This window comes from Coregonus lavaretus (genome assembly GCF_964263955.1).
Source record: "Coregonus lavaretus genome assembly, chromosome: 14".
In the NCBI taxonomy this organism is placed as follows: Eukaryota; Metazoa; Chordata; class Actinopteri; order Salmoniformes; family Salmonidae; genus Coregonus; species Coregonus lavaretus.
In genome coordinates this window covers 47514802-47541936 of record NC_140001.1, presented here as the reverse complement: position 1 = coordinate 47541936, position 27135 = coordinate 47514802, and the positions used below count along the sequence as shown (strand labels likewise).

Sequence of the window (27135 nt, the reverse complement as noted above, 5' to 3'; positions counted from 1 at the left end):
AAATGTGGGGTTACAAGTTTATCAACTGTCCACTAAATCCAAATAGGTCAGATCAGGTTTGCAATGAATAACTTCAAATCAGAACCCCTCTCACCCGTAGAGGAGGATGGAAAGAACTAGGGGTGTTATCACGCCCTGTTGTAAATCAGGGGAGAAGATTCAGGCCTGCGCTCTCAAGATTCACCAAAGGAATGTTCTTTGTTTCAACATACACTGCTCAAAAAAATAAATGGAACACTTAAACAACACATCCTAGATCTGAATGAATGAAATAATCTTATTAAATACTTTTTTTCTTTACATAGTTGAATGTGCTGACAACAAAATCACACTAAAATTATCAATGGAAATCCAATGTATCAACCCATGGAGGTCTGGATTTGGAGTCACCCTCAAAATTAAAGTGGAAAACCACACTACAGGCTGATCCAACTTTGATGTAATGTCCTTAAAACAAGTCAAAATGAGGCTCAGTAGTGTGTGTAACCTCCACGTGCCTGTATGACCTCCCTACAACGCCTGGGCATGCTCCTGATGAGGTGGTGGATGGTCTCCTGAGGGATCTCCTCCCAGACCTGGACTAAAGCATCCGCCAACTCCTGGACAGTCTGTGGTGCAACGTGGCGTTGGTGGATGGAGCGAGACATGATGTCCCAGATGTGCTCAATTGGATTCAGGTCTGGGGAAGGGGCGGGCCAGTCCATAGCATCAATGCCTTCCTCTTGCAGGAACTGCTGACACACTCCAGGCACATGAGGTCTAGCATTGTCTTGCATTAGGAGGAACCCAGGGCCAACCGCACCAGCATATGGTCTCACAAGGGGTCTGAGGATCTCATCTCGGTACCTAATGGCAGTCAGGCTACCTCTGGCGAGCACATGGAGGGCTGTGCGGCCCCCCCAAAGAAATGCCACCCCACACCATGACTGACCCACCGCCAAATCGGTCATGCTGGAGGATGTTGCAGGCAGAAGAACGTTCTCCACGGCGTCTCCAGACTCTGTCACGTCTGTCACATGTGCTCAGTGTGAACCTGCTTTCATCTGTGAAGAGCACAGGGCGCCAGTGGCGAATTTGCCAATCTTGGTGTTCTCTGGCAATTTTTTTTTTTTTTTACATTTTAGTCATTTAGCAGACGCTCTTATCCAGAGCGACTTACAGTTAGTGAGTGCATACATTATTATAAAAAATATATATAATCTTACTGGCCCCCCGTGGGAATCGAACCCACAACCCTGGCATTGCAAACGCCATGCTCTACCAACTGAGCTACATCCCTGCCGGCCCTTCCCTCCCATACCCTGGACGACGCTGGGCCAATTGTGCGCCGCCCCATGGGTCTCCCGGTCGCGGCCGGCTACGACAGAGCCTGGATTCGAACCAGGGGCTCTAGTGGCACAGCTAGCACTGCAATAAAGTGCCTTAGACCACTGTACTGTTTACACCTTCTGTATCCTGTGTATGTGACAAATACATTTTATTTTATTTGATGTAGTGTGTGTTTACCAGAAACATGGCCTTAGACCACTGCGCCACTCGGGAGACAAATGCCAAACGTCCTGCACGGTGTTGGGCTGTAAGCACAACCCCCACCTGTGGACGTCGGGCCCTCATACCACCCTCATGGAGTCTGTTTCTGACCGTTTGAGCAGACACATGCACATTTGTGGCCTGCTGGAGGTCATTTTGCAGGGCTCTGGCAGTGCTCCTCTTGCTCTTCCTTGCACAAAGGCGGAGGTAGCGGTCCTGCTGCTGGGTTGTTGCGCTCCTACGGCCTCCTCCATGTCTCCTGATGTACTGGCCTGTCTCCTGGTAGCACCTCCATGCTCTGGACACTACGCTGACAGACACAGCAAACCTTCTTGCCACAGCTCGCATTGATGTGCCATCCTGGATGAGCTGCACTACCTGAGCCACTTGTGTGGGTTGTAGACTCCGTCTCATGCTACCACTAGAGTGAAAGCAACGCCAGCATTCAAAAGTGACCAAAACATCATCCAGGAAGCATAGGAACTGAGAAGTGGTCTGTGGTCACCACCTGAAGAACCACTTCTTTATTGGGGGTGTCTTGCTAATTGCCTATAATTTCCACCTGTTGTCTATTCCATTTGCACAACAGCATGTGAAATTTATTGTTAATCAGTGTTGCTTCCTAAGTGGACAGTTTGATTTCACAGAAGTGTGATTGACTTGGAGTTACAATGTGTTGTTTAAGTGTTCCCTTTATTTTTTTGAGCAGTGCACGTTCAAAAGCGAATACTGGAACAATATTTCTAACGTAGAACGTGGGGAATGGTCAGAGGCGATCTATAGAACACTAATGTCATTTTGTTTGTTATTTTGTGATGTCATAAAAAATGTTATAAAGGAAATACTGTAACTTGGAAAGTATAGTACCAGTCAAAAGTTTGGACACACCTATTCATTCATTTTCTAAATTGTAGAATAATAGTGAAAATATAAAAACTACGAAATAATCATGGAATCATGTATTAACCAAAAAAGTGTTAAATCAAAATAGATTTTAGATTTGAGATTCTTCAAAGTAGCCACCCTTTGCCTTGATGACAGCTTTGCACACTCTTGGCATTCTCTCAACCAGCTTCATGAGGTAGTCACCTGGAATGCATTTCAATTAACAGGTGTGCCTTCTTAAAAGTTAATTTGTGGAATTTCTTTCCTTCTTAATGCGTTTGAGCCAATCAGTTGTGTTGTGACAAGGTAGGGGTGGTATACAGAAGATTTGGTTAAAGACCAAATCCATATTATGGCAAGAACAGCTCAAATAAGCAAAGAGAAACGACAGTCCATCATTACTTTAAGACATGAAGGTCAGTCAATACGGAACATTTCAAGACTTTTGATTTGTTTAACACATTTTTGGTTACTACATGATTCCATATGTGTTATTTCATAGTTTTGATGTCTTCACTATTATTCTACAATGTAGAAAATAGTAAAAATAAAGAAAAACCCTGGAATGAGTAGGTGTGTCCAAACCTTTGACTGGTACTGTATACCCACTACATACAGTGGGGAGAACAAGTATTTGATACACTGCCGATTTTGCCGGTTTTCCTACTTACAAAGTATGTAGAGGTCTGTAATTTCTATCATAGGTAGACTTCAACTGTTAGAGACGGAATCTAAAACAAAAATCCAGAAAATCACATTATATGATTTTTAAGTAATTCATTTGCATTTTATTGCATGACATAAGTATTTGATCACCTACCAACCAGTAAGAATTCTGGCTCTCACAGACCTGTTAGTTTTTCTTTAAGAAGCCCTCCTGTTCTCCACTCATTACCTGTATTAACTGCACCTGTTTGAACTCGTTACCTGTATAAAAGACACCTGTCCACACACTCAATCAAACAGACTCCAACCTCTCCACAATGGCCAAGACCAGAGAGCTGTGTAAGGACATCAGGGATAAAATTGTAGACCTGCACAAGGCTGGGATGGGCTACAGGACAATAGGCAAGCAGCTTGGTGAGAAGGCAACAACTGTTGGCGCAATTATTAGAAAATGGAAGAAGTTCAAGATGACGGTCAATCACCCTCGGTCTGGGGCTCCATGCAAGATCTCACCTCGTGGGGCATCAATGATCATGAGGAAGGTGAGGGATCAGCCCAGAACTACACGGCAGGACCTGGTCAATGACCTGAAGAGAGCTGGGACCACAGTCTCAAAGAAAACCATTAGTAACACACTACGCCGTCATGGATTAAAATCCTGCAGTGCACGCAAGGTCCCCCTGCTCAAGCCAGCGCATGTCCAGGCCCGTCTGAAGTTTGCCAATGACCATCTGGATGATCCAGAGGAGGAATGGGAGAAGGTCATGTGGTCTGATGAGACAAAAATAGAGCTTTTTGGTCTAAACTCCACTCGCTGTGTTTGGAGGAAGAAGAAGGATGAGTACAACCCCAAGAACACCATCCCAACCGTGAAGTATGGAGGTGGAAACATCATTCTTTGGGGATGCTTTTCTGCAAAGGGGACAGGACGACTGCACCGTATTGAGGGGAGGATGGATGGGGCCATGTATCGCGAGATCTTGGCCAACAACCTCCTTCCCTCAGTAAGAGCATTGAAGATGGATCGTGGCTGGGTCTTCCAGCATGACAACGACCCGAAACACACAGCCAGGGCAACTAAGGAGTGGCTCTGTAAGAAGCATCTCAAGGTCCTGGAGTGGCCTAGCCAGTCTCCAGACCTGAACCCAATAGAAAATCTTTGGAGGGAGCTGAAAGTCCGTATTGCCCAGCGACAGCCTCGAAACCTGAAGGATCTGGAGAAGGTCTGTATGGAGGAGTGGGCGAAAATCCCCGCTGCAGTGTGTGCAAACCTGGTCAAGACCTACAGGAAACGTATGATCTCTGTAATTGCAAACAAAGGTTTCTGTACCAAATATTAAGTTCTGCTTTTCTGATGTATCAAATACTTATGTCATGCAATAAAATGCAAATTAATTACTTAAAAATCATACAATGTGATTTTCTGGATTTTTGTTTTAGATTCCGTCTCTCACAATTGAAGTGTACCTATGATAAAAATTACAGACCTCTACATGCTTTGTAAGTAGGAAAACCTGCAAAATCGGCAGTGTATCAAATACTTGTTCTCCCCACTGTATATGAAGTCTCCATCCTATGCGTTGTGCATGTAATATGAACAATTCTTAAAGTATTTTTGTTAAGAGAGGGATGTGAATTGTTTTCCATGAACTTAATTTAATTGGGTAACAATTAAACATAGTGAGTTAATTAGAGAAATAACAGTCTTCAGTTTAACGTTAAAGTCAAGTCACAACACCATTGACCCTCAACTGCAGTGTATGATACACCATTTTCTAGCTTTGAGTCTCTACTTTAAACACCATTTAAAATGTTGCTACATAGGAACAAATTAAAGTGGTGGGTCACCATCGGTCTTGATATAATGTCTATAGAAATACATCTGGGTGGTCTAGCGGTCTAAGCCACTGCCACCGGATCACATATACTGATGAATCTGGCCCACCGCTATTTCAGCACACTCTCCATCTTTCCTCTCTGTCTCTATCCAATTAACATTTATTTATTTCTAAGAAAGGTCAGAAACTAATGAAGAATGACATAGGATAGGCCTTCACTAGCCATTTGTCTCGATATAACATCTATAGAAATACATCTGGGGCTGTATGTAGCTATCAAGCATCTCAGAGTAGAAGTGCTGCTCTAGGATCAGCTCCCATACCCTGTGTACAGTCTGTAAACTAGTTCATTGTGATCTAAAAGGCTGAACTAATCCTAAATCAGCACGGCTACTCTTGAGACGTTTGATACGGCCCTGATTGAACTTTGGTCCGACTAGAGACGAAGCATACCGGAATGTAAAGACAAGTTGGGGTACCAGTACAAGTTGGGGTAGTAGTACCTTCAGGAGGTCCTCCTGCTGGCGAAGTCTCTCTCTTAGCACCTCTCCCCTCCACTGCTCATCCTGAAGACAGACATGCAGAGAAACACAGTCCTTCAGAGGAATTCCTACACTGTACTGTCTACCCCATCACTCTAAGGAACACAGGCAAGACCTCTGCCTGCTACCGATGGTAGAACAGTGGTTTGGCAGTACTGCAGTAATCGTTGTTACAAGGTATTTCGCATGAGGTATGATGAAAATGTAAGTATGTGAAACTCAAATACCAAAAGTTAACCACAGACACAAATCTTGGGCATTGCTCAAAAAAGCTTTGTACACACAGACCTGAAGCCTGGTCTCAGATCTGTTTGTGCTCTTGCCTTTGTCATTGTCAAGCTAAACAATTCCATAAGGTGTTGGCAAGAGAGCAGAAATAGATTGGCACCCAGGCTAACAGACTTGTGCGTGCAGCACAAACTAGATATGACAGGGAGAGAGATGTAAGGTAGCAAAGCCGAGGCATTACGGTAGGATTGTAGGCTGGTCTAGGCACGGCTGGGGTTGAGTAGTGGGGGTAGTTCTCTTTGTGGTCGTCAGTGTCTGAGGAGGAGGGATCTTGGTCAGGGGCGAGGTTCAGCTCTACCATCCCACTGTTCAGCTCTGCCTTGACGTCAGTCTTCAGCCCACGCATGGCTTCCCTGATCTCCCTCAGGCGGCTCTCGCCCTCCTCTTGAACGTGCAGCTGAGGGACACAACAGATTACATGAAAAACGCATCTTCATACTCTGTACTGAAAGTGCTCCATCTTGAAAACTTGACTGCTGATATGCATGATTTTTTTTAATTCTATTGACAGCGGACTAATGAACAAAATATTAAAAAGATAGCCTTTGAGTGTAGTTTAAACGCCCACACCAGTAGAAACCCACTTTTTCGTTAAACAAATAAAAAATTATTTTATATTTGAGATTCTTCAAAGTAGCCTCCCTTTGCCTTGATGACAGCTTTGCACACTCTTGGTATTCACTCAACCAGCTTCATGATGTAGTCACCTGGAATGCATTTCAATTAACAGGTCTGCCTTCTTAAAAGTTAATTTGTGGAATTTCTTTCCTTCTTAATGCGTTTGAGCCAATCAGTTGTGTTGTGACAGGGTAGGGTTGGTATAAAGAAGATAGCCATATTTGGTAAAAGACCAAGTCCATATTATGGCAAGAACAGCTCAAATAAGCAAAGAGAAATGACAGTCCATCATTACTTTAAGACATGAAGGTCAGTTAATCTGGAAAATGTCAAGAACTTTGAAAGTTTCTTCAAGTGCAGTCGCAAAAACCATCAAGCGCTATGATGAAACTGGCTCTCATGAGAACCGCCACAGGAAAGGAAGACCCAGAATTACCTCTGCTGCAGAGGATAAGTTCATTAGTTAACTGCACCTCAGATTGCAGCCCAAATAAATGCTTCAGAGTTCAAGTAACAGACATCTCAACATCTATTCAGAGGAGACTGCGTGAATCAGGCCTTCATGGTTGAATTGCTGAAAGAAACCACTACTAAAGGACACCAAAAAGAAGAGACTTGCTTGGGCTAAGAAACACGAGCAATGGACATTAGATCGGTGGAAATCTGTCCTTTCGTCTGATGAGTCCAAATTTTAGATTTTAGACTCCAACCGCCGTGCCTTTGTGAGACGCAGAGTAGGTGAACGGATTATGTCCGCATGTGTGGTTCCCACCATGAAGCATGGAGGTGGTGGTGTGATGGTGCTTTGCTGGTGACACGGTCAGTTATTTAATTAGAATTCAAGGCACACTTAACCAGCATGGCTACCACAGCATTCTGCAGCGATACGCCATCCCATCTGGTTTGCGCTTAGTGGTACGATCATTTGTTTTTCAACAGGACAATGACTCAAAACACATCTCCAGGCTGTGTACGGGCTATTTGACCAAGAAGGAGAGTGATGGAATGCTGTATCAGATGACCTGGCCTCCACAATCACCCGACCTCAACCCAATTGAGATGGTTTGGGATGAGTTGGACCACAGAGTGAAGGAAAAGCAGCCAACAAGTGATCAGCATGTGTGACTCGTTTCAGGAAACTAGGCATATGTCGCGCGTCACTACTTCCCAGGAGAGACATTTGAACGTAAACATTTTCAAAAAAAAAATAAAAAATCTAAATGTGATTTTGGCCAGAATTGCCTTCTGGAACACGTGAACTTTCATGTGCCTTAATAACAAACTTGTATGCCATCTGTAAATATGAATAAAATTGTTAAATTACGAGCCTAGTTGGTTTAGCCACAGAAAAAGACTGCAACCTTCCCGCTAGCCATGATTGGTTGAGATAATGAGTGGGCTGGACATGCTGAGAGATCGTGTTTTGAAATCAGTGGAATTAGAGTATGATCGCTAAGGAGATGGAGAAAACACCTGTCTCCGGATTACATCTTCAAACTAAGGGCAACCATGGAATCCGTGACAGAGGGAGAAGCAGCCATCCATGTATACGGGTAAGATAGTCTAGCTAGCTACATTTTCAGATGTTACACGTTTCTAATTTTGTCAGGAAGTCGTTTCAATTTCAAGTTAAAGTGTACTGTTAGCTAGCTAGCTAACGTTAGCTGGCTGGCTCGCTAGCTAACGTTACGTATATGATCTGTGTAGTTATATTATTCGTATCTCAGAGCCATTTACTGTGCTAGTTATAGCCTAATGTTAGCTAGCTAACATTGAACCTGGTTGGTTAGCTACCTGCAGATTCATGCAGGGTAGTAACGTCATGAGTTGGGATTATGGTTCATTGTTTAACTAGCTAGCTAGCTACATGTCTTAAAATACTCTACTATGCAAGTAACCATTTCAATAGAATGTTCATTCTATTATTACTATTTATCCTGCTACCAGTCACTTTCTCCTAATCCCTGCCAATTTGTCCCTCAGATTGCCTAAATATGTCAACAGAGACTATGGGCGACACATTTCATTCTTCTTAATCTCGGAAACGAATAATTTAAATTGTGTCAGATGCTCGATTAGGTTCTGGGGGAAGATGTAGGAGAAAAGTTACTAACGAGACTAGCGAAGCCTCCACCCCCCTAAGTGGAAACCTACAGCCAACGCATGGGCCAACTGTCCCCTCCCCTTCCGAAAATTTGAAAGATGGAAAAATTACGATTTCGCAGGTGTTTGCAAATGATAATTGATGAAGAAATGTGCACCGGAACAGAGTTCTTCATTAGTTCCTCCTTAGTTGTCGCAACCCACAGTCTGATGACAGACGCTACGATACAATCCTGTTAATTAAAATGGTACAGCAATGAAAAATACATAGATATCCACTAAGTTTAGGTGAAAAGCCAGTAGCCATCCATAGATACCCCTCCCTACCATCCATCCCTATGACCCACCTGCTCTGTCTCCTTTAGTTTCTCTCGGTGGGCGTGCTCGCATCTCTTCTGGGCCTGCAGCCTGCCCTTGGCACTCCTCCTCTCTTCCTGCATACCCTGCACCTCCGCCCGACACGCCCCCAGCTCCTCCTGCAGCGCAAGCAGCTCCTCAGCCCGCTCCTGCAGCTGGGCCTCCCTCTTACATAGCTCCTGCCCTGGGATCACATTCACACCGACACACAGTCAGGTAACAAACCACCTTCAGGTGTGGATGGACAAACCAGGCAGGCAAAAACCAGCAAACACTGCAGTGAATATTGGAGATATGATAGGAGCGAATGATGAAAGATGGTGTGTTGAGATCAGACCTGAGTTCAAATATTATTTGTTTTCTTTCAAATACAGTACCATTCAAAAGTTTGGACACACCTACTCATTCAAGGGTTTTTCTTTATTTTTACTATTTTCTACATTGTAGAAAAGTGAAAACTATGAAATAACACATATGGAATCATGTAGTAACCGAAGAAGTGTTAAACAAATCAAAATATATTTCAGATTTGAGATTCTTCAAAGTAGCCAGCCTTTGCCTTGATGACAGCTTTGCACACTCTTGGCATTCTCTCCACCAGCTTCATGAGGAATGCTTTTACAACAGTCTTGAAGAAGTTCCCACATATGCTGAGCACTTGTTGGCTGCTTTCCCTTCACTCTGCGGTCCAACTCATCCCAAACCATCTCAATTGGGTTGAGGTCTTGTGATTGTGGAGGCCAGGTCATCTGATCCAGCACTCCATCACGCTCCTTCTTGGTAAAATAGTCCTTACACAGCCTGGAGGTTTGTTTTGGGTCATTGTCCTGTTGAAAAACAAATGACAGTACCACTAAGCGCAAACCAGATGGGATGGCGTATCGCTGCAGAATGCTGTGGTAGCCATGCTGGTTTAGTGTGCCTTGAATTCTAAATAAATCACTGACAGTGTCATCAGCAAAGCACCCCCACACCATCACACCTCCTCCTCCATGCTTCACAGTGGGAACCATACATGTGGAGATCATCCATTCACCAACTCTGCGTCTCACAAAGACACGGCGGTTGGAACCAAAAATCTCAATTTTGGACTCATCAGACCAAAGGACAGATTTCCACTGGTCTAATGTCCATTGCTCGTGTTTCTTGGCCCAAGCAAGTCTCTTCTTCTTATTGGTGTCCTTTAGTAGTGGTTTCTTTGCAGCAATTCAACCATGTAGGTCTGATTCACGCAGTCTCCTCTGAACAACTGATGTTTAGATGTGTCTGTTATTTGAACTCCGTGAAGCATTTATTTGGGCTGCAATCTGAGGTGCAGTTAACTCTAATGAACTTATCCTCTGCAGCAGAGGTAACTTTGGGTCTTCCTTTCCTGTGGCGGTCCTCATTAGAGCCAGTTTCATCATAGCGCTTGATGGTTTTTGCGACTGCACTTGAAGAAACTTTAAAAGTTCTTGACATTTTCTGGATTGACTGACCTTCATGTCTTAAAGTAATGATGGACTGTCATTTCTCTTTGCTTATTTGAGCTGTTCTTGCCATAATATGGACTTGGTCTTTTACCAAATAGGGCTATCTTCTGTATACCCCACCTACCTTGTCACAACACAACTGATTGTCTCAAACGCATTAAGAAGGAAAGAAATTCCACAAATTAACTTTTAACAAGGCACACCTGTTAATTAAAATGCATTCCAGATGACTACCTCATGAAGCTGGTTGAGAGAATGCCAAGAGTGTGCAAAGCTGTCATCAAGGCAAAGGGTGGCTACTTTGAAGAATCTCAAATATAAAATATTATTTGATTTGTTTAACACTTTTTTTCCATATGTTTTATTTCATAGTTTTGATGACTTCACTATTATTCTACAATGTAGAAAATAGTAAAAATAAAGAAAAACCCTGGAATGAGTAGGTGTGTCCAAACTTTTGACTGGTACTGACTGGTGTCTTTCAAATACATTGAGCCTGCTTATAGCGCCAGATGGGCAGACTTTGTACTTTGGGGGACTATTCCATAGGTTCCATGGTGCCAGGTAAGCACAATCAAGCGCCGCTAAAGTATTTGAAAGAAAACAAATATTATTTTAACCCTGGTTGAGAGCGAGAGTACAGCGATAGCGAGCGAATAAGGAGTCTAAATCTAATAGATAAGTAGTGTAAGTGATGTTCCGCTTACCAAGCTGAGCCACGCGCTCTTGCAGGATGGCACACTGCTTGTGGTCCCTGGTCACTGCTTGCCGGCTCCTGTCCTCCATGTCCGCCACTGCAGTGGTGACCTGCTCCAGTCGGAGTGTGTGCTGGGCCAGAGAGCTCTCCACAACCTGGCTCTGGGCCTGCACTTCCTGGAGCCTCTGCCGCTGCCTCTCCTCACGCTCTTTGGCCTCACATTGCAGCCTCCGTGCACACTACACACACAGAAATGACTGCTTTCATGGCATGCCTCCTCCGTTGCACTTAGGCAGCATTTCAGGTTTGAAACGTTGTGAACCAACACAGCTACGGAGCCATTGAGTAGACAGGCCTATTTCACTATGGCTGCACCTAAAAAAAAATGGCACACAATTTCCTATATAGTGCACTGCTTTGACCAGGGCCCTAGTCAAAAGTAGTGCACTATACAGGGAAAAGCGTGCTATTTCAGACGCATCCTATGACTTATTGACAGCAGTGTATGGTGTCTAAATCCTGCCCTGTCATGTTACTTGTATTTGAGTCTGCCTCTCAGCCAGGTCAGTGTGCAGCTCCATCAGCCTGTGCTCCAGCTGCTCAGCTCTCCGTTCATCCTCCTCCAGCCGCTTCCTCGCCTCCTGCTCCTCCCCCGCCACACTGTCCCGGCCCTTGACCAACACTCGCACCTCCTCCTCCAGCATCTCTAACTGGCGTCTCCGCTCTTCCACCTGCTCCTTCAGACCACTGAAGCGCTCAGACTCCTGGTATAGCTGTTGCTGAGTGGCTGCCGTGTCTCGTTCCATCTTCTGCCTGAAGGATAAGATGAGATGAGATAAAATAATGACTTTATTATCCCCATGGAGAGATTTTGCTTCCGGCGCTGTGTGCATACATTAAAACATATCATCAAGCATAGACAAAGGACAAATCTTCTAGAAAATTACACACAACAAATACAATAATAGAAAAAGTACAGTTTGTGAGTGATTCATACCTGTGTGTGTGAGCCTGTCTCTGCTCCTGTCTCAGCTGGCCCAGCTCTGCCTGCAGCCTGTCCAGCTCGGCCTCGGCCCCCCGGGCCCCCTCCTCCGCCGCCTCCAAGCACCGGTCGGCGTGTGTGCGTCTGGCCTCCAGGTTCCGACATTGCTCCTCCAGCCTGCTCCTCTCCCTGGTGGCCTCCTCCACCTGCTCCCAGACTCCCTGCGCCTCCTCTCTCAGCTCCTCCAGCTCCTTCCGGTCCTGCTCCGCCAGCCTCCTCTGGCGCTCGCCCTCAGACATCTGGCGCGACATCTCCTGCTGCAGCGCCTGCAGCTCTACGCGCACCTGGGGGAACACACCGACAGACATAAAATACACACACACAAAACATAGAGTAAACACCCACTTGTCTCTGAACACATGAAATGGCACTCTATCCCCTACAAGGTGCACTATTTTTGACCAGAGCCCTATGAGCCCTTGTCAAACGTAGCACACATTATATTTCAGTTTATTTGAATCAACAAATCACAGCACATACAGTGCATTCGGAAAGTATTCAGACCCCTTGACTTTTTCCACATTTTGTTACGTTACAGCCGTATTCTAAAATGTATTAAATCGTTTTTTTCCCTCATCAATCTACACACAATACCCCATAATGACAAAGCAAAAACAGGTTTTTAGAAATGTTTGCAAATGTATAAAATAAAATAAACTGAAATATCACATTTACATAAGTATTCAGACCCTTTACTCATCACATTGTTGAAGCACCTTTGGCAGAGATTATAGCCTTGAGTCTTCTTGGGTGTGACGCTACAAGCTTGGCACACCTGTATTTCGGGAGTTTCTCCCATTCTTCTCTGCAGATACTCTCATGCTCTGTCAGGTTCGATGGGGAGCATCGCTGCAGAGCTATTTTCAGGTCTCTCCAGAGATGTTCGATTGGGTTCAAGTCTGGGTTCTGGCTGGGCCACTCAAGGACATTCAGAGAATTGTCCCGAAGCCACTCCTGTGTTGTCTTGGCTGTGTGCTTAGGGTCATTGTCCTGTTGGAAGGTGAACCTTCACCCCAGTCTGAAGCCCTGAGCGCTCTGGAGCAGGTTTTCATCAAGGATCTCTCTGTACCTTGCTCCGTTCATCTTTCCCTCGATCCTGACTAGTCTCCCAGTCCCTGCCGCTGAAAAACATCCCCACAGCATGATGCTGCCACCACCATGCTTTACCGTCGGGATGGTGCCAGGTTTCCTCCAGACATGACACTTGGCATTCAGGCCAAAGAGTTCAACCTTGGTTTCATCAGACCAGAGAATCTTGTTTCTCATGGTCTGAGAGTCCTTTAGGTGCCTTTTGGCAAACTCCAAGCAGGCTGTCATGTGCCTTTTACTGAGGAGTGGCTTCTGTCTGGCCACTCTACCATAAAAGCCTGATTGGTTGAGTGCTGCAGAGATAGTTGTCCTTCTGGAAGGTTCTCAAATCAAATCAAATTTTATTTGTCACATGCGCCGAACAGAGCAACAATAAAATCACAATAATGAGGCTATATACAGAGGGTACCGGTACCGAGACAATGTGCGGGGGTACAGGTTAGTTGAGGTAATTTAGGTAATATGTACATGTAGGTAGGGGTAAAGTGACTATTACATATTACATTTTAGTCATTTAGCAGACGCTCTTATCCAGAGCGACTTACAGTCAGTGAGTGCATACATTATATATATATATTTTTTTCCATACTGGCCCCCCCCCGTGGGAATCGAACCCACAACCCTGGCGTTGCAAACGCCATGCTCTACCAACATCCCCTGCCGGCCATTCCCTCCCCTACCCTGGACGACGCTGGGCCAATTGTGCGCCGCCCCATGGGTCTCCCGGTCGCGGCCGGCTACGACAGAGCCTGGATTCGAACCAGGATCTCTAGTGGCACAGAGATGTTCGATTGGGTTCAAGTCTGGGTTCTGGCTGGGCCACTCAAGGACATTCAGAGAATTGTCCCGAAGCCACTCCTGTGTTGTCTTGGCTGTGTGCAGTCTTATGGGAATGGCCTTAGACCACTGCGCCACTCGGGAGGGTATGCATTGATAATAAACAGCGAGTAACAACAGTGCAAAAAAATGCAAATAGTCCAGGTAGCTGTTTCATTAGCTGTTATGCAGTCTTATGGCTTGGGGGTAGAAGCTGTTAAGATGCCTTTTGGACCTAGACTTGGCACTCCAGTACCGCTTGCCGTGCGGTAGCAGAGAGAACAGTCAATGACTAGGGTGGCTGTGGTCTTTGAGAGTTTTTAGGGCCTTCCTCTGACACCGCCTGGTATAGAGGTCCTGAATGGCAGGAAGCTTGGCCCCAGTGATGTACTGGGCCGTACGCACTACCCTCTGTAGTGCCTTGCGGTCAGAGGCCGAGCAGTTGCCATACCAGGCAGTGATGCAACCAGTCAGGATGCTCTCGATGGTGCAGCTGTAGAACTTTTTGAGGATCTGAGGACCCATGCCAAATCTTTTCAGTCTCCTGAGGGGGAATAGGCTTTGTCGTGCCCTCTTCACAACTGTCTTAGTTTGTTGGTGATGTGGTCTCTTGAATCTCTCAACCTGCTCCTCTACAGCCCCGTCGATGAGAATGGGGGCGTGCTCGGTCCTCCTTTTCCTGTAGTGCACAATCATCTCCTTTGTCTTGATCACTTGAGGGAGAGGTTGTTATCCTGGCCAGGTCTCTGACCTCCTCCCTATATATGGTCTCATCGTTGTCGGTGATCAGACCTACCACTGTTGTGTTGTCGGCAAACTTAATGATGGTGTTGGAGTCATGCAGTCATGGGTAAACAGGGAGTACAGGATGGGACTGAGCACGCACCCCTGAGGGGCCCACGTGTTGAGGATCAGCGTGGCAGATGTGTTGTTACCTACCCTTACCACCTGGGGGCGGCCAGTCAGGAAGTCCAGGATCCAGTTGCAGAGGGAGGTGTTTAGTCCTAGGGTCGTTAGCTTAGTGATGTTTTTTTTTTTTTTTTTTACCTTTACTTAACTAGGCAAGTCAGTTAAGAACAAATTCTTATTTACAATGACGGCCTACACCGGCCAAACCCGGACGACGCTGGGTCAATTGTGCACCGCCCTATGGGACTCCCAAACACGGCCGGTTGTGATACAGCCTGGAATCAAACCAGGGGGTCTGTAGTGACGCCTCAAGCACTGAGATGCAGTGCCTTAGACCGCTGCGCCACTCGGGAGCCCTTGAGGGCACAATGGTGTTGATCGCTGAGCTGTAGTCAATGAATAGTTTTCTCACGTACAGTTGAAGTCGGAAGTTTACATACACTTAGGTTGGAGTCATTAAAACTTTTTCAAACACTCCACAAATTTCTTGTTAACAAACTATAGTTTTGGCAAGTCGGTTAGGACATTTACTTTGTGCATGACAAGTCATTTTTCCAACAATTGTTTACAGACAGATTATTTCACTTATAATTCACTGTATCACAATTCCAGTGGGTCAGAAGTTTACATACACTAAGTTGACTGTGCCTTTAAACAGCTAGGAAAATTCCAGAAAATGATGTCATGGCTGTAGAAGCTTCTGATAGGTTAATTTACATATATTAGGCGGCAGGTAGCTTTGTGGTTAAGAGCGTTGTGCCAGTAACCGAAAGGTTGCTGGTTCTAATCCCCGAGCCGACTAGGTGAAAAATCTGTCGATGTGCCCTTGAGCAAGGCACTTAACCCTAATTGCTCCTGTAAGTCGCTCTGGATAAGAGCGTCTGCTAAATGACTAAAATGTAAAATGTAATTGGAGGTGTACATGTGGATGTATGTCAAGGCCTACCTTCAAACTCAGTGCCTCTTTGCTTGACATCATGGGAAAATCAAAATAAAATCAGCCAATACCTCAGAAAAAAAATAGTAGACCTCCACAAGTCTGGTTCATCCTTGGGAGCAATTTCAAAACGCCTGAAGGTACCACGTTCATCTTTACAAACAATAGTACGCAAGTATAAACACCATGGGACCCCGCAGCCATCATACCGCTCAGGAAGGAGACACGTTCTGTCTCCTAGAGATGAACGTACTTTGGTGCGAAAAGTGCAAATCAATCCCAGAACAACAGCAAAGGAACTTGTGAAGATGCTGGAGGAAACAGGTACAAAAGTATCTATATCCACAGTAAAACAAGTCCTATATCGACATAACCTGAAAGGCCGCTCAGCAAGGAAGAAGCCACTGCTCCAAAACCTGCATAAAAAAGCCAGACTATGGTTTGCAACTGCACATGGGGACAAAGATCAAACTTTTTGGAGAAATGTCCTCTGGTCTGATGAAACAAAAATAGAACTGTTTGGCCATAATGACCATCATTATGTTTGGAGGAAAAAGGAGGAGCTTGCAAGCTGAAGAACACCATCCCAAACGTGAAGCACGGGGGTGGCAGCATCATGCTGTGGGGGTGCTTTGCTGCAGGAGGGACTGGTGCACTTCACAAAATAGATGGCATCATGAGGAAGGAAAATTATGTGGATATATTGAAGCAACAACTCAAGACATCAGTCAGGAAGTTAAAGCTTGGTCGCAAATGGGTCTTCCAAATGGACAATGACCCCCCAAGCATACTTCCAAAGTTGTGGCAAAATGGCTTAAGGACAACAAAGTCAAGGTATTGGAGTGGCCATCACAAAGCCCTGACCTCAATCCTATAGAAAATGTGAAGGCAGAACTGAAAAAGTGTGTGCGAGCAAGGAGGCCTACAAACCTGACTCAGTTACACACACCAACTCTGTCAGGAGGAATGGGCCAAAATTCACCCAACTTATTGTGGGAAGCTTGTGGAAGGCTACCCGAAACGTTTGACCCAAGTTAAACAATTTAAAGGCAATGCTACCAAATACTAATTGAGTGTATGTAAACTTCTGACCCACTGGGAATGTGATGAAAGAAATAAAAGCTGAAATAAATCATTCTCAAATCACTTTTCACAATCTTAAAATAAAGTGGTGATCCTAACTGATCTAAAACAGGGAATTTTTACTAGGATTAAATGTCAGGAATTGTGAAAAACTGAGTTTAAATGTATTTGGCTAAGGTGTATGTAAACTTCCGACTTCAACTGTAGGTGTTCCTTTTGTCCAGGTGGGAAAGGGCAGTGTTGAGTGCAATAAAGATTGCATCATCTGTGGATCTGTTGGGGTGGTATGCAAATTGGAGTGGGTCTAGGGTTTCTGGGATAATGGTGTTGATGTGAGCCATGACCAGCCTTTCAAAGCACTTCATGGCTACAGACGTGAGTGCTACGGGTCAGTAGTCATTTAGCCAGGTTACCTTGGTGTTCTTGGGCACAGGGACTATGGTGGTCTGCTTGAAACATGTAGGTATTACAGACTCGGAGTACATGTCCTGGTAATCCGTCTGGCCCTGCTGCCTTGTGAATGTTGACCTGTTTAAAAGGTCTTACTCACATCGGCTACGGCGAGCGTGATCACACAGTCGTCCGGAACAGCTGGTGCTCTCATGCATGTTTCAGTGTTGCTTGCCTCGAAGCGTGCATAGAAGTTGTTTAGCTCGTCTGGTAGGCTTGTGTCACTGGGCAGCTCGCGGCTGGGCTTCCCTTTGTAGTACGTAAAAATGTGCAAGCCCTGCCAAGTAGGATTCTATCTTAGTCCTGTATTTCCGCTTTGCCTGTTTGATGGTTCGTCTGAGGGCATAGCAGGATTTCTTATAAGCGTCCGGGTTAGAGTCCCGCTCCTTGAAAGCGGCAGCTCTACCCTTTAGCTCAGTGCGGATGTTGCCTGTAATCCATGGCTTCTGGTTGGGGTATGTACGTACAGTCATTGTGGGGACAACGTCATCGATGCACTTATTGATGAAGCCGGTGACTGATGTGGTATACTCCTCAATGCCATCGGATGAGACCCGGAACATATTCCAGTCTGTGCTAGCAAAACAGTCCTGAAGCATAGCATCTGCGTCATCTGACCACTTCTGTATTGAGTGAGTCACTGGTACTTCCTGCTTTAGTTTTTGCTTGTAAGCAGGAATCAGGAGGATAGAATTTTGGTCAGATTTGCCAAATGGAGGGCGTGGGAGAGCTTTGTACGCGTCTCTGTGTGTGGAGTAAAGGTGGTCTAGAGTTCCTCTGGTTGCACATGTAACATTGTGGTAGAAATGAGGTAAAATGGATTTACATTTCCCTGTATTAAAGTCCCCGGCCACTAAGAGCGCCGCCCCTGGATGAGGATTTTCTTGTTTGCTTATGGCTTTATACAGCTCGTTGAGTGCGGACTTCATGCCAGCATCGGTTTATGGTGGTAAATAGACAGCTACAAAAAATATGAAAAATAGTGTGGTCTATAGTTTATCATGAGATACTCTACCTCAGGTGAGCATAACCTTGATGCGAATGACAGGGATTTGGGCCTGGTCTGGCATCTGGAGTAAATCCTTCACGTCCGACTCGTTAAAGAAAAAATCTTCGTCCAGTTCGAGGTGAGTAATCGCTGTTCTGATATCCAAAAGCTATTTTCAGTCATAAGAGACGGTGGCAGAAACATTATGTACAAATTAAGTTACAAACAACGCGAAAAAACACACAAAATATCACAATTGGTTAGAAGCCCGTAAAACGGCAGCCATCTCCAGCGCCATTATATATCTCCCATCTCCACGGAGGAACTCTGGAGCTCTGTCAGAGTGACCAACGGGTTTTGGTCACCTCCTTGACCAAGGCCCTTCTCCCCCGATTGCTCAGTTTGGCCGGGCAGCCAGCTCTAGGAAGAGTCTTGGTGGTTCCAAACTTCTTCCATTTAAGAATAATATGGAGGCCACTGTGTTCTTGGGGACCTTCAATGCTGCAGAAATTTTTTGGTACCCTTCCCCAGATCTGTGCCTCGACACAATCCTGTCTTGGAGCTCTACGGACAATTCCTTTGACCTCATGGCTTGGTTTTTGCTCTGACATGCACTCTCAACTGTGGGACAGGTGTGCGCCTTTCCAAATCATGTCCAATCAATTACATTTACCACATGTGGACTCCAATCAAGTTTTAGAAACATCTCAAGGATGATCAATGGAAACAGGATGCACTGGAGCTCAATTTCGAGTCTCATAGCAAAGGGTTCGAGTCTCATAGCAAAATACTTATGTACATAAGGTAATTCTGTTTTTATTTGTAATAAATTTGCAAACATTTCTAAAAACCTGTTTTCGCTTTGTCATTATGGGGTATCGTGTGTAGATTGATGAGGGGAAAAAATAATGTAATCAATTTTAGAATAAGGCTGTAATGTAACAAAATGTGGAAAAAGGGAAGGGGTCTGAATACTTTCCGAATGCCCTGTATTGATGGGTGCACTTCCTGCTTTGCTCCTATGCATACACTCGCAATGGCCGCCAGTCCACCCATTATACCATAATTGACTTGAATGGGGATGCCCATTCTATTTCTATGGCAGCACATGCAGTCAAGAGCGGAGGAAAATGTGCACCAAACCATTTTTGCTATTCGAACAGTCACAGACCTCAATAAGGTGCCATTTGAGACCCAGTCAGTGTTATGAGTGACCTCTGACCTGCAGCAGGCTCTCCTGACTCCTCTCCAGCTGGTCCAGGTGCTGGTCATGCCGCAGCTTCACCCCCTGCAGCTCCTGGCCCTCCATCTGTAACATCTCCAGAACGTGCTTCAGCTCTGCACACACACACATGCGCAAGCACAAACACACACAATGACACACACAGTCATCAAACTGCACAACTCTATAAGGTTACTACTATATAGTAATACATAGGCATTGAAGTGCAGAGTAACCTCACGGTTCATGATCTTATGCCATGTCTACACTTTCTGATTCTAGGGCTGCACTCGTTTCCCGCTGTACTCACACTTCCTGCTCAACGGCAGGTCTTGCACTAATAATAATGTAATAATTTGGACATAGTTTTACTCTACTATACTGTTCACAGTTATTGGGTTGTCTGTACCTTGCTATCATGAGACTTTTGGGCGTAGCCTGAGTGCCAGTCTGTTTGTGCCATCATGCCAACTCCTTGTCACTTATTGTCATGCCAAACATGTTTGGCTTGACAATGAGCAATGGAGTTAGCCAGAGAACAAACAGCTCTGGGACCAGGCTATTTAGGGTCTGGACCTTGAGCAAAACCCTCTGACCGTGTCAATCTAACAGCACTGTAGAACTAGGTGAGTTAGGTGTGTGTGACTCACGCTAGGGCTGGTTACCTGCTTTGTGCTTGTTGATCTGTGAGCGGACACTCTGTATTATCTCCTCCTCCCGATCTCCCTGCTGTTTGAGTGCAGCCACGCTGGCCCTCCTCTCAGTCAGCTGGGCTTCCAGCTCACCCTTCTGGACATAGAGCAGCTCTACATCCCCCTGCAGTGCCTACATACACACACACACAGTTACATACGCCGTCATTTCAACACGCACACAGTCACACACACGCTTAGCTGCTTTGCTAACACTAGTTGTGTGCTTGCTCACTGCTCACCTTGATGCGTCGGTGCAGCTCATTGGTCTCCTCCTCTCCCTGTCGCAGCGCCTCCTCCAGACTCAGCCGCTGCTGCTCCTTCCTTTCTTGCAGCGCCCACTCCTCCTCACGCCACTGACCTAGCCTCCTGTCCAGGACAGATAGCTCCTCCTGCTGCGAGGCCCCCTGGGATGTGTTCAACAAGGTGGATATTTTACGAACGTTAGCCGATGCTAGCTAACCTATTCCATTAAAATGTATATTGGTTGTGAACGTTTGCTAACGTTAGCAGAAACACCGTTTTTAGAGAACAAGAGCCAGCACATCATAGCCTGGTCCCAGATCCGTTTGTGATGTCTTGCTGCCAACTACTAATTGGTCATTGGCACATTATTGATACAAACAGGTCTGTGACTATCGACCAGGCTATGAACATCGGTGCATTTAAATGAGGCTAACGTGGTTACCGGCGAGTTCCCCTAGTGTTACGATCCATTGTTACAGTTTATTGTTCTCTACCTTCCCCTTTATTCATGCTTTGTTTTGTTCCTCTTTTTAATCTTGTAAAGTGTGTTGTAGTCTCACGTAGCCATACCTTTTTCATCAAAAACTATCATCACACCTCCTTTGGAAAACCCGAAAAGTTTGAATGGATCTGCTGGCTTCCAGCGGTTACATTTGTATTACTTGTTACATTTCAAGAACCCTCCATCACATGCCAGTTGAAGGAGTGCGGTGTGTTAAGCTGCATCCAAGAAAGGCATTTGATTAGTTTGACGTGTTGCGAGGCATCACTGATTTACACCGGTTCTCCACCCCATTTTAGCTAATTTTGGCCATAGACTTCACCAGGCTTCCCGATTAGAGTTCTCGTTGAGGCTAAGTGTGTTGTGACCCCTTTAAATACATTTTGACTTGACATTGTGACAAAGAAAGTAAGAATGTCATTGCAATACCTGAATGTTGAGTCGCTCTAGCTCGCTCCTGCGTTGGGCGAGGGTGCTCTCAGACTGTTTGCAGGTGTCCAGCAGTGTGGACGCCTTGCTCTGGGTCTCCAGAAGCTGGCTCCGGAGGTCCTCCAATCGCTCACTGGCTCGCTTCACCTTCTTGTTGACCTCTTGGAACTCCAGGTTGCGCGCAGCCACCACCTGCTCCACCCTCTGCAGAGTGTCTCCCTGCTCCTCCTTGCGTTTCCTCAGCTCCTGGAGCTCCTCCTGCAGATCCCTGAGATGTTGTTTGGCTTCCACCAGCAAGGAGGCGCTGTCCCGAGCACGGAGTTCCATCTCCTCCAGATCCCGCTCTGTGTCAACGAGCCGCTTCCGGGCCTCAGTGTGCTGCTGGAGAGTGTCTTTGGTCTACACAGGGTCACATGAAACAGTCTGTTACATGAAACAGTCTGTGACAACACTGCTGGCTCATGATACAAGAGATGGCACTACAGACAAATATCACCATTCACCAACAACAAAGTCTTCAAATGTAAGATGGTCAGTAATTCACCTATAATATTTTAAACCAGAAGGACAGACTATCAAGCTGCTGATAACCGACTACTGCACCCCCCTCCCTCCCTTAAATGAAGGGGGCTATTTATGACCACCCGTAAATGTACCCCTCGCTCCATTCTGCCACTCAAGAGGTAATAAGAATATGGCAGTGTATATTCGACTGGCAGAAAATCAATGGCGGTGGACGGCGGTATGCTAACCTTAATGCTAACATTCATTTATTTATTTCGACCCCTATGCCTAAGCGTACGTTTTCTTCTGCCGGTTGAATATACACTTCCTAATAACATTGTATATGTGACCTTGGTCCTTGTTTCCTTCAGACTGCTCTGAGCCTCCAGCAGCAGTCGGTCTGCCTCCCTGAGTTCAGCCCTGCGGCGGAGCAAGGTCTTCTCCAAACACTCTACCTCATCCTGCAGAGCCCCGTGGTGCCGCAGGGACTCCTCCACAACCTCTGAGCCCCCTCGGCCCTCCAGCACCTCCCTGAGGACGCCACACACGTTGGTCTTTTAGTCTCCATAAAAACATGATGTACTGGACTGCAGGGTGGGGTTCAATTCAAATTGAAGTCAGTCAATTCAAGAAGTAAAGTACAATTCTAATCCAATAATTGAAAAAAAGGGCATCTCTTTTCAATGACTTCTCAATAAGCTGAAAAGGAGAAGCTGATTATGTCAAAGGTTTTTTCCATTTTGACTTCAATTCAAATTTACCTCAACCCTGCTGGAACTGCGAGAGCTGAGGGTTACCGTACCTGCGGCGGCGGTGAAGTTGGCTTAAGGCTCTCCGGAGCTCTCTGAGCTCCAGTCTGAGCTGTGTGCGCTGCTCCTGGAGCCTGAGCACATCCCTCTCCACATGGGCCTGCCTCTCCTCCTCCCCTGGGCCCTGGCTGCCACGCTGCTGTTCCTCCACCAGCTGTTCCAGCCTGGCCAGCTCCTTCTCCTGACAGATGAACGAACGAACACACACACACACACTTTTAGGGCATACATGCGCTGACCACACTGCCCATGTCGCGTGTGCGAGCGTTGCAAAATAAATGTACACATACATGTTATTCAATCATTGCACCCACTGCTCGCGAGCGTCTGCGTAGCCAGGTGCTAAAATAGAACTTGGTTCTATTTGTGACGCTTGACGCACTGCAAGTCCTGTCTCTCCCATCTCCTCATTGGTTTTTAGGAGCATATACCCACGTGGGTGATTGAAAGATGAACTGAGGTCCACACTCCAGTCCAGTTGGTGGTGGTAATGCACCTTAAAGTTGGTTGCCAACCGCCATATAAATCCAAAGAAGAAGAAACCTGAAGGAGGGGAGATTAATTGTCGGAGTAGAGGACCTTGTGCATTTTAGGTAAAATAACAACCCAATGTTTATAACCCTGGACAAATTAGCTAGCTAAATTGCCATAAATGTTTAATGCTTTTCGACCTGTTCCCAAATTAATATAGTTGGTTCAGAGTTCATTTTGATATTTCAATCAATATTTTGTCCTGATCGTGTCTGGTGTGGGTGGACAAAAGCAACATGTGCGGCACGCGAGCGGTGTGGTCAGCATGTTAGAGAGATCCGGGGTCAGGAGAGCACAGTGTTGTGGAGCACTCAGATATAGATACTATGCATAGAACAGACATGCCTCTCTGACATGTGGCTAGAGTAAGGAATGGCGTCTCGGTGACGTTCAGCACGTTGTAACCTTCTGAACGCCACCCAGGTTGGAGCCAGTGCAAAGAGGTATCTGTTAGTCTGGAGGGCATCATTTTAGTTAATGCATTTTCACTTTCTTTTTAATTCACCCTCTAGTGGTCATATCATAGATTAGCCCGGTGTTTTCCAATCTTGGTCCTGGGGACCCAAAAGGGGTGCAACTTTTAGATTTGGATTAATTCAAATCATCAAAGGCTTGATGATGAGCTGGTTAGTTGAATCAAGTGTGTTAGTGCTTGGTCAAAAAGCGGAACCCTTTGGGCCCCCACAACCAGGATTGGGAAACACTGGATTAGCCCATTAAAACCATTAGGAATCATCATCATCTCATCCAGGTCACCCACCATCTCCTGGTGCCCCGGCATGTTGCAGTGGAGCACCCCGGTGGGGAGGCTGACTCCGAGCATGGGCCCAGAGAGGCTGCTGGGGCTGGGGCCATAGACCAGGTGGGCCCCCTGTGGAGGAGGCCCGTAGATGACCGTCCCGGGACTGACCGCCAGGCTGGCCGCAGGGGGGGCATAGATCACAGAGCCAGGGGGCAGGGGCGAACGGTCAGGCAGCATGGTGTAGATGGCCGAGCCAGGGGGATGGCTGAAGTGATCCCCAGTCCCCGTCCCAGAGGAGCTGCAGTCTGCCACGTCGCTCTCACCACCACTGTCCCTCACCTCACCTGAGGGGTCAAGCACACGCACAGAAATTCCACACACGTACGGATACACACCGATGCACACATACACAGATGCATGCGTGCACACACACGTTGCTGTGTTGACTCTCACTGTTTGCTGTATCGTAGTGTAACTACAGAGGTCTCAGAGGAAAATCGCAATGTGCCTGTACATACCTCTTCCTCTGTAAGTGTGTGAGGATGTGTGCGCCGGAGGGGAGTAGACCCAATATCCCCCACCAGGCTGGGGGCCTCTATCCCTACGGACGCCCCTGCGCCTGCTGCTACGGTGCCCCTTGTCAGGCGAGGAAGGATACTGTGACCCTAGACCTGAATCCTGAGTGCCCTGAGAACCGAAACTGGGAGCCTGACGGAACAAGGAGAAACAGACAATAAAACTATAGTACATTAGTCCTGTACAAAATCAGCCTTAAGCCTAATTTATACCAAATGCAATATAAGAACTAGAAATAGCTACGCAAAAATGCGATCCTGAGTAGTTGTGCAGGAAAAATACGCAGAGGTGTACAGCTCCGCAGTTATAAACTCGACGCAAGTAAACAGGATCGCCATTTTACATTCTTGCTTTGCATATATATGGTATAACTTAGGCTTTACACACACTACACAGTTTGTTGCAGCCTAATCTCTCACCACAGACGTTAACATTCAGTACCAGTCAAAAGTTTGGACACACATACTCATTCCAGGGTTTTTCTTTATTTTTACCATTTTCTACATTGTAGAATAATAGTGAAGTCATCAAAACTATGAAATAACACATATGGAATCATGTTGTAACCAAAAAAGTTTTAAACAAATCAAAATATATTTTATATTTGACATTCTTCAAATAGCCACCCATTGCCTTGATGACAGCTTTGCACACTCTTGGCATTCTCTCAACCAGCTTCATGATGTAGTCACCTGGAATGCATTTCAATTAACAGGTGTGCCTTCTTAAAAGTTAATTTGTGGAATTTCTTTCCTTCTTAATGCGTTTGAGCCAATCAGTCATGTTGTGACAGGACGTTTCTTTTTTTGCTGAGTTTATATACAGTACCAGTCAAAGGTTTGGACACACCTACTCATTCAAGGGTTTTTCTTTATTTTTTAATTCGTAAAAATCCAAATAACTTCACAGATCTTCATTGTAAAGGGTTAAACACGGTTTCCCATGCTTGTTCAATGAACCATAAACAATGGATGAACATGCACCTGTGCAACGGTCGTTAAGACACTAACAGCTTACAGGCGGTAGGCAATTTCTACTGATTCAGCAAAACACCAAAATAATAATGCCCAGGGTCCCTGCTCATCTGCGTGAACGTGCCTTAGGCATGCCGCAAGGAGGCATGAGGACTGTAGATGTGGCCAGGGCAATAAATTGCAATGTCCGTACTGTGAGACGCTTTAGACAGGGAGACAGGACGGAAAGCTGATCGTCCTCGCAGTGGCAGACCACGTGTAACAACACCTGCACAGGATCGGTACATCCGAACATCACACCTGCGGAACAGGTACAGGATGGCAACAACAACATTGAGAGCATCCTGTCGGGCTGTATCACCACCTGGTACGGCAACTGCACCGCCCGCAACCGCAGGGCTCTCCAGAGGGTGGTGCGGTCTGCCGAACGCATTATCGGGGGCAAACTACCTGCCCTCCAAGACACATACAGCCGATGTCACAGGAAGGACAAAAAGATCATCAAGGACATCAACCACCCGAGCCACTGCCTGTTCACCCCGCTATCATCCAGAAGGCGAGGTCAGTGCAGGTGCATCAAAGCTGGGACCGAGAGAATGAAAAACAGCTTCTATCTCAAGGCCATCAGACTGTTAAATAGCAATCACTAGCACATTAGAGGCTGCTGCTGCCTATTGAAATCACTGGCCACTTTATTAAAGTGACTAGTGTTCCATTTCTTAATGTTTACAGTCACTTTAATAATGTTTACATATCTTGCACTACTCATCTCCATATGTATATACCGCATTCTATTCTATAATATTCTACTGTATCTTAGTCCATGCCGCTCTGTCATTGCTTGTCCATATATGTATATTTTCTTAAATTCCATTCCTTACTAGTTTTGTGTGTATTAGGTATACAGTCGTGGTCAAAAGATTTGAGAATGACAAGTATTGGTCTTCACAAAGTTTGCTGCTTCAGTGTTTTTAGATATTTTTGTCAGATGTTACTATGGTATACTGAAGTATAATTACAAGCATTCCATAAGTGTCAAAGGCTTTTATTGACAATTACATGAAGTTTATGCAAAGTGTCAATATTTGCAGTGTTGACCCTTCTTTTTCAAGACCTCTGCAATCTGCCCTGGCATGCTGTCAATTAACTTCTGGGCCACATCCTGACTGATGGCAGCCCATTCTTGCATAATCACTGCTTGGAGTTTGTCAGAATTTGTGGGTTTTTGTTTGTCCACCCGCCTCTTGAGGATTGACCACAAGTTATCAATGGGATTAAGGTCTGGGGAGTTTCCTGGCCATGGACGCAAAATGTCGATGTTTTGTTCCCCGAGCCACTTAGTTATCACTTTTGCCTTATGGCAAGGTGCTCCATCATGCTGGAAAAGGCATTGTTCGTCACCAAACTGTTCTTGGATGGTTGGGAGAAGTTGCTCTCGGAGGATGTGTTGGTACCATTCTTTATTCATGGCTGTGTTCTTAGGCAAAATTGTGAGTGAGCCCACTCCCTTGGCTGAGAAGAAACCCCACACATGAATGGTCTCAGGATGCTTTACTGTTGGCATGACACAGGACTGATGGTAGCGCTCACCTTGTCTT

The 27135-nt window shown here is 45.8% G+C and overlaps 1 protein-coding gene across 1 annotated transcript in view; it reads right to left on the bottom strand.

Moving 5' to 3' along the window:
* Positions 1–27135, bottom strand: part of cntrl (centriolin) — a 55593-nt gene that overhangs the window by 2834 nt on the left and 25624 nt on the right. Inside the window, exons 10-23 of the mRNA XM_084177458.1 lie at positions 24506–24695; positions 24006–24331; positions 22708–22895; positions 22256–22436; positions 21402–21800; positions 20467–20631; positions 20198–20357; positions 19533–19648; positions 11994–12322; positions 11533–11809; positions 11007–11235; positions 8818–9011; positions 5931–6146; positions 5423–5485 (exon numbers count right to left, since the gene is read on the bottom strand). Coding sequence (XP_084033584.1) covers positions 5423–5485; positions 5931–6146; positions 8818–9011; positions 11007–11235; positions 11533–11809; positions 11994–12322; positions 19533–19648; positions 20198–20357; positions 20467–20631; positions 21402–21800; positions 22256–22436; positions 22708–22895; positions 24006–24331; positions 24506–24695 — 3033 coding nt within the window. The remainder of the gene's footprint in view (positions 1–5422; positions 5486–5930; positions 6147–8817; positions 9012–11006; positions 11236–11532; positions 11810–11993; positions 12323–19532; positions 19649–20197; positions 20358–20466; positions 20632–21401; positions 21801–22255; positions 22437–22707; positions 22896–24005; positions 24332–24505; positions 24696–27135) is intronic.